This window comes from Anabrus simplex, chromosome 1, assembly GCF_040414725.1.
Source record: "Anabrus simplex isolate iqAnaSimp1 chromosome 1, ASM4041472v1, whole genome shotgun sequence".
Taxonomy (NCBI): domain Eukaryota; kingdom Metazoa; phylum Arthropoda; class Insecta; order Orthoptera; family Tettigoniidae; genus Anabrus; species Anabrus simplex.
Genome location: NC_090265.1, coordinates 1,240,531,303 through 1,240,545,203, shown reverse-complemented (window position 1 = coordinate 1,240,545,203; position 13,901 = coordinate 1,240,531,303). Strand labels below are relative to the sequence as shown.

Below are 13,901 nucleotides of genomic sequence, written 5' to 3'. Positions count from 1 at the left end.
CTCTTGCAGGTACTAAAGTATGGAAACGAAAGTTGAATTGCTGACAACGTAGGACATGTCTAAAGTGAAAGGTATGTTAGTCATTGTGAAGAAAGGAAGCTTGAGGTTGAACGGTATTGTAGATGTTGTGATCATAGCCACGGGGTGAGAGCTGAGGGTGAAACTGTTCCTTCAAAATTTCCACGTGCTTTGTGAGGCTCGCGCTAGTGTGTGTGATGGTCACTCGGTGTTGTGACATGATACTGAACTCTTTGTTTCTGGCATGGATATTCATGTTAAGTTATGCTGGTAAAAATTCCATCGAAACTTTGCACTTCAGAATATAGGCTCATTATAAATCACACTCGACAATGAACAAGTTGGTAATGTCAGATGCCCAGTTTTTGGACTCATATACAGCGTTAGGATTTTTAGGAGTGCACCTTTTGTGTTAGGGTAAATTAAAGCTGTTGGGAAAGGTATCACAGTGTTAAATTTTGTTTCTAGTTGCGAAAAGGGACTAGCGATTAGTTACATTATCACACATAGCTGATTATTTATTTATTCATTAATTATTATTATTATTATTATTATTATTATTATTATTATTATTATTATTATTATTATTCATGTTTGTGGGTTACTGTAGTCACGTCCTAGTTCGTGAACCATGGGCAACGGCTGAGTGGCCTAGTAAGTGGTCCTGAGAGTCGGGATACCAGTTGCTATGGAATGGGAGTGAGCATCTCGGACATATTCTGAGTCGTGGCCCTCCTTGTGCTCAGGCGGCTAGGACTATACAATTCACCGGTGGTCCATAACCCGTTAGAGGAGAGATCCTCACTTGGACTATGTGCAAGTAGGGCAGCAAGCCTCGGACCTATGGGAATAATGGAGTCCACTCCCATTTGACAGGCGAGGGACTCCTTGGAAACAACTTGGCGAACGAAATGGAATTCGATGGGGAGCTATCAATATTAATGGGGCTTATGGAAGAAAGAAGGTAGAACTGGCTGAGTCAGCAAAAAGGATGCATATGGATGTGCTAGGAGTAAGTGACATTCGGGTAAGGGGAGATAATGAGGAAGAGATAGGAGATTATAAGGTGTACTTGACGGATGTTAGAAAGGGAAGGGCAGAGTCTCGGGTAGGGCTCTTTATCAGGAACGCCATTGCAGGCAACATAGTTTCTGTTAGGCACGAAAATGAGCGAATGATGTGGGTAGATTTGTCAGTGGGAGGAATTAAGACAAGAATTGTGTCCGTGTATTCACCATGTGAGGGTGCAGATGAGGATGAAGTTGACAAGTTTTATGATGCATCGAGTGACATCGTGGTCAGGGTCAACAGCAAGGATAGAATAGTGCTAATGGGCGATTTGAATGCGAGAGTTGGGAATAGAACTGAAGGATACGATAGGGTGATTGGTAAATGTGGGGAAGATATCGAAGCTAATGGGAATGGGAAGCGTTTGCTGGACTTCTGTGCTAGTATGGGTTTAGCTGTTACGAATACATTCTTCAAGCATAAGGCTATTCACCGCTACACATGGGAGGCTAGGGGTACGAGATCCATAATAGACTATATCTTAACAGACTTTGAATTCAGGATATCTGTTAGGAATGTAAGAGTTTTTTGCGGATTTTTCGATGATACAGACCCCTACCTGATCTGTAGTGAACTAAGTATTTCTAGGCCTAGGGTAGAGAAAGTGAAATGTGTCTGCAAACGCATAAGGGTAGAAAATCTCCAGGACGAGGAAATTAGACAGAAGTACATGGTTATGATTAGTGAGAAGTTTCGAACAGTAGACAGTAAGCAGGTTCAGGATATAGAAAATGAATGGGTGGCATACAGGGATGCTGTAGTAGAAACAGCAAGGGAATGCCTAGGAACAACTGTGTGTAAAGAAGGGAAAAGGTGAACATCTTGGTGGAATGATGATGTGAGAGCAGCCTGTAAACGTAAAAAGAAGGCTTATCAGAAATGGCTCAAAACAAGGGCCGAGGCAGACAGGGATTTGTACGTAGATGAAAGAAACAGAGCGAAACAAATACTTCTTGAATTCAAAAAGAAGTCATGGGATGATTTTGGTAATAACCTAGAAAGGCTAGGTCAAGCAGCAGGGAAACCTTTCTGGACAGTAATAAAAAATCTTAGAAACGGAGGGAAAAAGGAAATGAACAGTGTTTTGTGTAATTCAGGTGAACTCATAATAGATCCCAGGGAATCACTGGAGAGGTGGAAGGAATATTTTGAACATCTTCTCAATGTAAAAGGAAATCATCATGGTGGTGTTCCCAACAGCCAAGCTCATGGGGAGGAGGAAAATGATGGTGGTGAAATTATGCTTGAGGAAGTGGAAAGGATAGTAAATAAACTCCATTGTCATAAGACAGCAGGAATAGATGAAATTAGACCTGAAATGGTGAAGTATAGTGGGAAGGCAGGGATGAAATGGCTTCATAGGGTAGTAAAATTAGCGTGGAGTGTTGGTAAGGTACCTTCAAATTGGACAAAAGCAGTAATTGCACCTATCTATAAGCAAGGGAACAGGAAGGATTGCAATAACTATCGAGGTATCTCATTGATTAGTATACCAGGCAAAGTATTCACTGGCATCTTGGAAAGGAGGGTGCGATCAGTAGTTGAGAGGAAGTTGTATGAAAACCAGTGTGGTTTCAGACCACAGAGAGGCTGTCAGGATCAGATTTTCAGTATGCGCCAGGTAATTGAAAAATGCTGCGAGAGGAATAGGCAGTTGTGTTTGTTTCGTAGATCTAGAGAAAGCATATGACAGGGTACCGAGGGAAAAGATGTTCGCCATACTGGGGGACTATGGAATTAAAGGTAGATTATTAAAATCAATCAAAAGCATTTATGTTGACAATTGGGCTTCATTGAGAATTGATGGTAAAATGAGTTCTTGGTTCAGGGTACTTACAGGAGTTAGACAAGGCTGTAATCTTTCACCTTTGCTGTTCATAGTTTACATGGATCACCTGCTGAAAGGTATAAAATGGCAGGGAGGGATTCAGTTAGGTGGAAATGTAGTAAGCAGTTTGGCCTATGCTGACGACTTGGTCTTAATTGGCAGACTGTTCCGAAAGCCTGCAGTCTCATAACTTGGAACTTGAAAATAGGTGCAATGAGTATGGCATGAAAATTAGCTTCTTGAAGAGTAAATTGATGTCAGTAGGTAAGAAATTCAACAGAATTGAATGTCAGATTGGTGATACAAAGCTAGAACAGGTCGATAATTTCAAGTATTTAGGTTGTGTGTTCTCCCAGGATGGTAATATAGTGAGAGAGATTGAATCAAGGTGTAGTAAAGCTAATGCAGTGAGCTCGCAGTTGCGATCAGCAGTATTCTGTAAGAAGGAAGTCGGCTCCCACACGAAACTATCTTTACATCGGTCTGTTTTCAGACCAACTTTGCTTTACGGGAGCGAAAGCTGGGTGGACTTAGGATATCTTATTCACAAGTTAGAAGTAACAGACATGAAAGTAGCAAGAATGATTGCTGGTACAAACAGGTGGGAACAATGGCAGGAGGGTACTTGAAATGAGGAGTTAAAGGCTAATTTAGGAATGAACTCGATGGTTGAAGCTGTACGCATAAACCGGCTTTGGTGGTGGGGTCATGTGAGACGAATGGAGGAGGATAGGTTACCTAGGAGAATAACGGACTGTTATGGAGGGTAAGAGAAGTAGAGGGAGACCAAGACGACGATGGTTAGACTCGGTTTCTAACGATTTACAGATAAGAGGTATAGAACTAAATGAGGCCGCAACACTAGTTGTAAATCGAGGATTGTGGCGACGTTTAGTAAATTCTCAGAGGCTTGCAGACTGAACACTGAAAGGCATAACAGTCTATAATGATAATGTATGTATGTTGTTGTTATTGTTATAATTATTATTATTATTATTATTGTACCGGGCGGTACACCTCCACACCGTTTATTTAAAAGTTGCGCCAGTTGAAACTCCTCTTCTGGAGGAAGTCTGAACTTTATCTACGGTCTTAATTTCCAAATTTCTCAGAAGATGTCACTACCTGGAAATTTTTGAGTTTGTGAACTGTGTCATTTTCGACGTATTTTTGTCTTGCTTGTATTAAGAAGTGTGAACTTTCTCTTCTAGAGGACACTACTGAAGATCAACAATAGTGTTTGTTCTTTGTTAAATTTCTTTCTGTCATTGTTTAAGTTGGCAATGTTTACCCCTTTCTTCCCCTTGTTTTGAATGTATCCAATCACGAATTTTTTCAATTAATTTCTGACCAATCTGGTGTATCTTTCCCCAACTTGAATCTGTTGCGGGGTCCTACCCAATAAAATCTTTGTGGGAGGGTGTTTCTTTCCCCTAACGCCTAGAACTTTCTGCGAGAGTATTTAAACTGCTGATTTTAGGGTCTCCGGGCCACTTCTGTTCCATCTTTCAGTGTATTAAGTACATAGCAGGAGGCGGGAAGCGCCTCTTTCCTCGGCAGCGGTCAACAATAAGGTAATGGCCGATTAATAAATTTTTTTCTTTGCCAGCTCAGCAGTTTAACTTTCGGGGCAGGTTCTAAGCGTTCCCCTATGTAACCTTTTCCTAAAATGTAACTTCTCTTTTCTTCTATTCTCTTGTAAAGCGACATATTGGGATAGAGAGTGTTAACCCTCTCGAGCTCCCACTCACATTGTTGGAGGTGAACTTATTTTTCGCAACCTATTCTTCTGTAATGTAAGTTAGCAGTTTCTTAAGTCACCTCTGTAGTATGGGATTAGCCCTTGCATCAGTGGCCTTAGAGCCAAAATAGGTCTTAAAGACAAAGTGTATTAGGAGTGCAAGTTCGCCTCCTCTCAAATTGTGATTTTAGAGGTCATGTATTAACTTTCTTGTCATTTAACAGACCTCAGTAGATTGGGTATTTTGCTCCTGTGTATATGTCCTTTGAGGACGGCTTAAAGGTGGAGTTCGGAGTGGCCTATGATAGGCTTGTATTTTAAGGGGAAGTTGCCCTTTTGAAAATTGTGTTTCTGCCTCAAGGAGGCTTTTGGATGTAATTGGAAGCCGGTGTTTCTGGCATGTTTGGGGGTTTTCGGCCCCTTTGTTGTATGGTGTTCATTGTAAGGTTGGGCTCATGGCTCAAGAATTATGTTTCTGACCTTTTGAAGCCCCAAATGGGGTACCTATGTAAATGTAATTGTCAATCGTGTTTCGGCTACTAAGTACCTGTTCAATTTGTTGTTACCTAATTTTGAAAAGAAAATATAACCTTGTTAAATTTTAAAATTAATTTCACTTTAGTAGCTTGAGACCCCTTCACCTCCCAGCGCCTTCTTTCATGCATAACTACCACCAAAACACGGTAACAATTATTATTATTATTATTATTATTATTATTATTATTATTTGGATGTTTATTATATTGAATTGAAAATGTTTTCCTTGTTTTGCTGTGTAACTGATGTCACATTGGGAGCATTTCAGTTTGTAAATGCCAGAATTAATTTTTTGTCACTGTAGTTTAATGTGTATTACAGAAAAGCCTTGTGTTTTTGGTACTTTTCCTGAATGCGATGTTGAAATAATGTTTCTTAAATATTTTGGGGATTTGATAAGTAATCCATTATCAAATTTCATTATTTGGTATACTTTTGGTAGTAAAGCAGAAGATGAAGTTAAACCAACGGTGACAATTTATCATGCATTACCAAACTACATGGCTTTAGTTGCGATAGGAGACTGTTAGAAGTGTAGTAACACTGATACCAGCCATTAGAGGATGGTCTGGTTCTCAGGGTTATCAGTCATTGCGCTCTGTTGTGGTAATCATCATCATCCCTCCTTGCTTTCCCCTTATCCAGGCCTTGCCAGGTCGTGGCATTCACGACACTTCTTCACCTTCCTTTCTTCTTCCACCAGTGTCTACACACAATCTTTTTTGTACGTTATCTCTTTACACTTGCTAGGTACTTCCGTATTCCAGACAAGATTTCTTACACTCTGGTAGAATGCATTGCCGTGTTACACGCTCTTGCTAATCTCCATATTCTGCATTAATTCACTCCTTAGGCATTTGAAACCACTGTCAACAATTTCAAGGCTTTCACCTCAAATTTTCACAATACCTTACCCTTGTTTTTCTCCTCTTGATATCACCACGGTATTGCTTTTCTGTAAACTGATTTTTGTACCCTACTTTTCATTGTTTATGTTCAGCGCTTCAAGTTGTTCTATTTCTTTGCTGTTTATTCCCCAGACCAGAATATTGTCTGCAAATAGCAGTAACTTTGTGTCCCCATTCCCATAGGCTTCCTTAGTTCATAACCATTATAAACAAAAGAGGTGACAGCACTCGCACACGTCTTCATTCATTCATTTCTAAACCATTCAGTCTTACCAACACGAGTCCGTACCCTGCTGATACATTGCTTGCACCGTTTCTGCAGTTTGTGTAACCAGTCTCTTTTTGTTCAGGGTTTCCCCAAATCTTTTCACCGGAAACACTATCGCATGCCTTTGTTAGATCTGTGAATGTCCTGACAATATTCTTTCTATATTCCAAATTATTTTCCATTAATTGTCTCATGCAGTAGATTGGCCCCTCTGTAAATCTTCCATTTCTAAAGCCATACTGTTGCTATTTCAACTCTTGTGCTTTGCTTCTAATTGTCCTATGTAATATCTTTTTGTGTTTTTTTGCCACTTGTGATTAGCGTGTTTAGTCTTTAGTTAACACACACTTTTATGAAAAATGTATTATTATTATTATTATTATTATTATTATTATTATTATTATTATTATTATTATTATTACTACTACTATTATAACTACTACGCATTTTCTCCAGTCTTTTTTCACTAAACTGGAGCTCAAACCTCGATGTTTTGCAAGCACCAATCACGTGAGAATGCAAACATGACGTAGTGTTCCAGAGCCAGAGTACTTTAAAATGCAGAGCTGCATTGAATCACACGGGCGGGCTGTCTCGTCGCTTGTGAAACTGAAAACGTATACCCGGAATGCAAGGAGAAATGCTTCAGTTTGGGACAGCCAGCGCAGTTGACATGAATGGGGATATTTTTATTCTGAATGGTTGTCATATTATACTTCGCTAAAGAAAATAGTTGTAGTCATTATCCAGAGTTATGGGCAGGTTATTGCAGTCTTGAAATTCTTAGGCAAGCGTAAATATAGTCTCTCTTCCTTTCGATGAAAGAAAGTTTTATCAGAAAACATATTCTAACATCTCATTGAAGTTTTACTAAAGCTGATGACTAGCAACAACTTCAGATTTCTATAAAACGCTCTTAATATAAACATATAGGTCTAGGAACAACACATGTGGTACTAGGAATAATAGATTTAATCAACATACCATTTGTAGCATAATTTCCTGTCAGGGATACGACTAATTGTGTGTTATCTTCCTCGTCATGATCACTGTATTTATCATGTGTATCGCTATCACTGTCATCTTCTAAGTTAATTGGTTCCAAAATTTCAGGTCGTCCTATTTCCTTTGCTAAATCATCTTGCAATTTCTGTGTGTGTTCTATGCAAGAAATCTGGTTACCCTTATGTTACTAATTTTATCATCTACAAGCTTCAATGTCTGGGAGTCTGAAAGTATAGTTTGTGTTAACTCCTTTTAATTGTACCCAGACAAGTTTTATGTGCACTCAAGGCAATGCAAACAATTCCTGGGCATGCTGTATTTTTGCCTTTTCACAGTCGACACACTTACCAAACATGCTTTAGCAGTTCAGTCTTGGCATTTAAGAAAAGCTGTTGACGGTTTACAGTATACACAATCTTCCACACTTAAACTTAACTACTGTATCCACTGGATCTATCATTTCCACTAGTACTTGGCGTGCTGAGTAATATAATTGATTTCAGTGTTAACTGACGGTAAAATTTCAGTTTTGTCACTTGCTCATTAACAGGACAGAAAGTGGTTGAATATTCTTTACACTTGACACTTTGTGCCTCAGGCATCCGTTTATTCTCGTTGTCACAGCTGTGTAAACATCCTATTCCTCACGATAATATAGCCTTCAGAGTGAGTCACATGTCAGTGGATTAATTTATGATTTTTAAGACACTTATATAACGTTAATGTAATGATAGAATATGAAGTCCATAACATTTAAGTAGGGACCATTAGTCATGGAGCTGGGAAAATATTTGTCACCTGTGTTAGTTTCCAATTATGTTTTTAGATGAATTTCAAGACAGACCTTGCTTAAACCTGGACATTGATTACTGCTGTTTTCTTTAACAAACCATAAAATGCCAACCACTCAGCATGACAGTTTGATTATTACTTCTATATATTCTTAAAAATGTTCATCATCATCATCATCATCTGGGTATCCTTCTAGCGGGCCAGGTAGGACTTTTGTGGACAAAATGCCTCCATTGGTTCCTGTCATTATAGAGTTCCTCTCCTTCATCCTACAATGTTGTTCCTTTCTCAATAAGATCTGCATTCATTTGGTCCAGCCACCTTCTTCTGGGACGTCCAACAGGTCTCCTTCCAGGTACTGCCATTTCCAAGTATTGTCTGGGGGTTCTAGTCTCTTCCATCCTTTGCACATGCCCAAACCATTTCAACTGTGCAATGCGTAGTCTTTCTTCCATCGTACCGGTAACTCGTGTCATTTCTAATGCACTCATTTCTAATTCTGTCTCCTGTTTTTTGCATAGCAGATGTCTCTCTTCATTAACACACAGGTCTCCAGCCCATATGTCATGATTGGCAGGAGGTAAGATTTGAACATTGTGTGTTTGGCTTCTACGGGAACTGCTTTGTCCCACACTAGATTTCGTACCTTATAGAAGATCGTGGAACCTTTTGTTACTCTGTTCGGGATTTCCAATTTAGCACTCCCATGATTCGATACAATACTTCCAAGATAGCTGAAGCTTTCTACTAATTCAATTATCTCTCCATAAAGTTAGTCACATTCGCTGGGTGTTCTACTCAATTTCATTGCTGTGGTTTTTTCTTCTTACTCAGTTAACTTCTTTTCCTTAAATTTGTTGACCCAGCAATTTAATTTCCTTTGGACTTCTTGCTCTGTTTCTCTCCAGATGGCAACATATCTGTAGACACTAATGCATTCAAATCTCCATGTTCTGCGGCTTTAATTTCTTTAATGATTGCATCCATGAATGCAAAGAAAACTGATGTTCTATCCTTGTTCTTAATCTCTTTGCTATGACCTTTTCCAATATCTTCAGGCAGTGTGGTAGCAGGATAATTCCTTTGTAGTTTGTACACTTTCTTCTGCTTCCTTTCTTGAATACTGGTATGATCAATCCTCTTTTCCATTTGTCTGTTATCTTATTTTCCCTCCAGATTACTCCTAGCGTTCGATGTAGCCTCTGAAGACCTTGTATGCCTGCCTCTTTGATTATATCTGCAAATAATCCGTCTACTGGTGATTTTCCTCCTGTCATAAGCTTCAGGACATTTTCTGTTTCTGACCACATAATTGGTCTTTCTTCTCCATGTTTGATAGGTTCATTGTTTTCGTGCTTGTCTTCTTCATTGCTATTTAACAACTTGTCGAAATAGTTTCCCATTTCTTCTCTGATGTTTTCTATATACTGGATTAGGATTCCATCCTGTGTTTCAATTGCTTTAATATCCTCTTTGTCTGATCTCCCACTCTTCAATACTGCATACATCTTTTGATTCTCTTTTGAGTCCTCTAGTTTTTGTGTGAACATAAACTCTTATCCTTCTCTTTCTTCACAATTCTCTTCACTAATAATTTCTTATCTCTATATGTTTGTTCGAGGTCTGCTATTTTTTGGTTATCTTGTGGAAAAACACCTTACATTTGTTTTTGTTTCTCAACATCTTTGTTTCTTTGCCATATTTCAGTCTTTGATAGCTTCTCTTACTTTTTCATTCCACCTTCTGGTCTCTTTCTTCTTTCTGCCTCCTTGTTTTGCCACATATACCATGGGTGCTGTACTAAAATAGGGTTTGGTTAGAGATGAAACCAGTTGGAATTATTACCTGATTTGATATATTTTGTTGAGTGGTACTTATGAGACCTGTTTAACAGTTCCAGGAAATGCAAGGGGCACCCAACAGTTCTGGGATACCACGCCCACCTATCACCTTGCGCCTTATTGTGCCTGCTTCTCAGTGTGGATCTCTGATTGGCAAAGGAGGCTCCAAGATAAAGGAAATACGTGAAGTTACTGGTGCTTCTATTCAGGTAGCATCAGAAATGCTCCCAAATTCAACTGAACGTGCAGTGACCATCTCTGGTACCAGTGAAGCCATCACACAATGTATCTATCACATTTGCTGTGTTATGCTCGAGGTAAGGAATTGCCTGATAAGTAAGGTTATTTCAGTATTATGGCTTGGTTACTTTTTATCCCTGAGTTATTTGAGATTCTCTTGCATAATGGTATAAGTTGACATGTTTTAGGAAATGAAATTGGAAGTTAAATGTTTAGCTCAGTGAGTACGTGACTGAATATATTGACTGAATACTGGAGGAGGATAGAGTATTATATACATAGAACACAAAACAATATATTGTACATTTGTTCATGTGTATTGACACGAGGGCATAAATGGATATATATATGCCACAGAAGGGGGTACGGTAAAGTTTTCTTAGTTACGAAGGTAATCCTATCCCAAACCACAATAGCATCTGTGCAAAAGTAAGACGGTAGAAGTCTGCTATAGCGAGTACAGCATATAGCAAGAACCCCGTTGTAAGGACAGGCTTTTATGCCCTTGAAAATTCCTATTTTAACCTTTCCACTCGAATTATTTGTACGTCCTGATTTCTCCCAACTCGCATTTATTTCTGTCAGCATTCTTCATATTTTAAAACCTGGTGTTAAGTACTGGTTGTAACAATAATACAGGAAGAAACTACAAAATTAATGAATGTATGGTATTTACATGACACAAAATCATGTTTTTCACTTTCTTAACGGTATATCTTTAGTGTGTGGAAGCGTTCAAAGCAAATGCTTGGATGGAGCCCTGCTTGCTTATCCAACCAGTCTGCACTAAATTAATCCTGCATTCTTGCCTTACTGTTCATCCCCATGTTGATAATTGTACCAATAAATGCCTTCAGCTCTTCTAATGTCACAGCTTGCCAAGAAAACCAGATAGATCTCTTCAGAAGTGGAGTATTTTGCTGTAATTTATATTTCAGCAAATTTGTTTGTCTCATGGACAATAGAGGTTATCAACTGATCAGTAAAAAATAGCTACCAGTACTCTAGTTCTATTTTAAGTCTATTGCCACAATTTATGAATGCACTCTCTAATCTGTAAGGACATTTGTGTAATCCTGCATCACCCGTTCTCCGCGATCTCCAAGGTATGTTTGAAGTCAGCACTGTATCACTGGGACCGGGACGAGTCAAAATACTATCGCCGCCTCCATGATTTCTTGCGACGCTGATATCAATATCGCCATTTGAATCACTAATAGATATATCTCTTTCATTGCCAGATTCAAAATTTTCATCATTTTCATGGTCACTATAAAAACAATCAGCCGAAATAGACGCAAGAATCTCAGCTTCGGTCAGACTGTGCGCCGCCATGTTGCTTCACGCGACTGCTTTCCATTGTCAAGGAAACGGAGCAATTTTGCCAAGCAAAGAGAAACTAAAACACACCTATTTGGTTTCTTTCAGTTTCCGGAAGGGACCAGCACTTACGAAACGAAGTACAAAAGACCTGGCATTCCAGGTAACCTAGCAACGAGCGGCGAAACATTGTGTCGACTCAGGGTTGACACACGAGCTATAACGCTGAGTGACGGCTGTCGACCTCAGGTTGACACACGAGCGGAAAGGGTTAAACAGTGTATTATCCGATGCATCTGTTATTAGGAGTAATTAAGCGTATAGTGTTTTCTCCATATTGATGTTTATGCACTCCAGCCATGATATTGAATGCGATCGATCATCTTTGGTATAGTTTTATTACTATGTGCACCAGCAAGCTCCTCATCGACATTCAAAGGTGTTGTCGGTGTCTTGTAAAACATGTTGAGTTGTGTACTGTGAATAAATCTGAAATGAAATAGGAGAGCACGTTTTCACAGTAAACGTGCAAATAATGTGGCTGGTAGCAGTTGTTGTTACTTTGTTAGAAATTAAGGTCGATGTACATGATCATTTTATGCTACATACTGAAAGTAAGGTTGTTATACACCTCAAGATACGGCAGAGTGTATCACTGATTTTCGATGTTTATATTTTTTCATGTGTGGTAAATTTTGGAAAGTCTATTTCCATGTAAAATTATACTGAAAATGTTATTGTTCTACTGGGGCTCCAAATATGTTAAATATGGTTTTTAAAGGTTTTTCCAATCACATTTTATTACCACAATACATCACCTTAAATTAGCTTGAGTCATTCTTAATTAGGACAAGCTGTGTTTTAGCATTGTAAGTTATTATTAAGACGATAGGTTCGTAAGCTGAAGATGACCCACTAAAAGAGTTGAGACAAGTACTGATACACTAGACGTCACAACATCAGGTCATCCGTAGCACAGACGCTCTGTGAGAAAGGATTCCAAGTGCATGAGGAGATCACGGGAGTAAATGGCAGCACGAAAAGGATTGATATGATCGCAATTAAGGGGAAGAAAGGATATATATTAGACCCCACAGTAAGATTCGAAACACACTCCGACCAACCAGATGAAGTGGACCGAGAAAAGAAGTGTATCTACCTGCCTACAGTGCTGTAATATAAGAATAAATACAAACTAGACGACATAGAAATGAGGGGTCTCATGATTGGTGCGAGAGGGACAGTCCCTAAGAAGACGATAGAACTGAAGAAGACCTTTAACATAAGTAGCAAGAAGTTCACCGACTGGGGGCTGAAAGTGCTCAGGGGTTGTCTTTTGATACTCAGACACCACTTATACTTGCCACACTGAGACATAATTAATTTTTATTTTTAAATGAAATTGTTTGTGTACTCTTTGTCTTTGGCAGCCTCCAAGTGGAGGAAGATTTTGAAAATAAAAAAAATAAACAATAGCATGTACTTTATAATAGAATACAGTAAAACCTCGTTAATTCGAAGTCGTTGGGACTCAAAAATCGGACTTCGAATTACGTGATTTCGAATTAACCGCTAATTCGCAATTCAGAAGTACCAACCCTTGCCGCGTTACGAAACATTCTAAGGCCCGTTACTGCATGCAGTTAACCTTGATTCACAGTTTATACCTTTCAAATGCCATGAAAAAAGAAATATTTCCAAAATTTATCCAAAAATGTGCATTTACAGTGTTCAAATAATGCACTGGCAAATATAACCTCACGCAATGAAAGAAAGAAAAAGAGAGCACGATTCAAAGACGAGGAGAAATCTATGCTGGCTCCCATGTGCAAGTGCTTTATTCATTGGAGTACTATACTGTATGCATTTTAGATGCCCTGTATTTACACAGGAAGTACCCGATGCCCTTAAAATCAAACTTTCCTATGACTCTATCCTTGGTACGATTTCCCGCCATGGCACTTCTCTTGTACTTCAGAAGTGTAAACACTTGCTGCGTCACAAAGTATTCTAAGATCCATTAATACATGCAATCACCTCGATTCACAGTTTAAACCTTTCCAATGTCATGGAAAAACTATTTCCGAAATGTATCCAACAAGGTGCGTTTACAATGTTCAAATAATGCACTTGGATAAATCACTGACGAACATAACCTCACGCAACGAAAGAAAAAAAATCACAATTCAAAGACAAGGATAAATTATGCTGGTTCCCCTGTGCAGATGCATTATTTTTTGGATATCTGTACTGTTTGCATTTTTAGATGCTTTGTACTGGGATGGAAAGTGCCCGACGCCCTTAAAACATTGTAGCTTATTGAACTTTTCTATGA

At 38.9% G+C, this 13,901-nt stretch overlaps 1 protein-coding gene across 5 annotated transcripts in view; it reads left to right on the top strand.

The window, feature by feature from the left end:
- mub (poly(rC)-binding protein mub) overlaps positions 1 to 13,901 on the top strand; it is a 339,328-nt gene that overhangs the window by 229,082 nt on the left and 96,345 nt on the right. For all 5 annotated transcript variants that reach the window (XM_067137631.2, XM_067137630.2, XM_067137627.2 and 2 more), the window contains one exon: positions 10,060 to 10,323. In XM_067137631.2, coding sequence (XP_066993732.1) covers positions 10,060 to 10,323 — 264 coding nt within the window. The remainder of the gene's footprint in view (positions 1 to 10,059; positions 10,324 to 13,901) is intronic.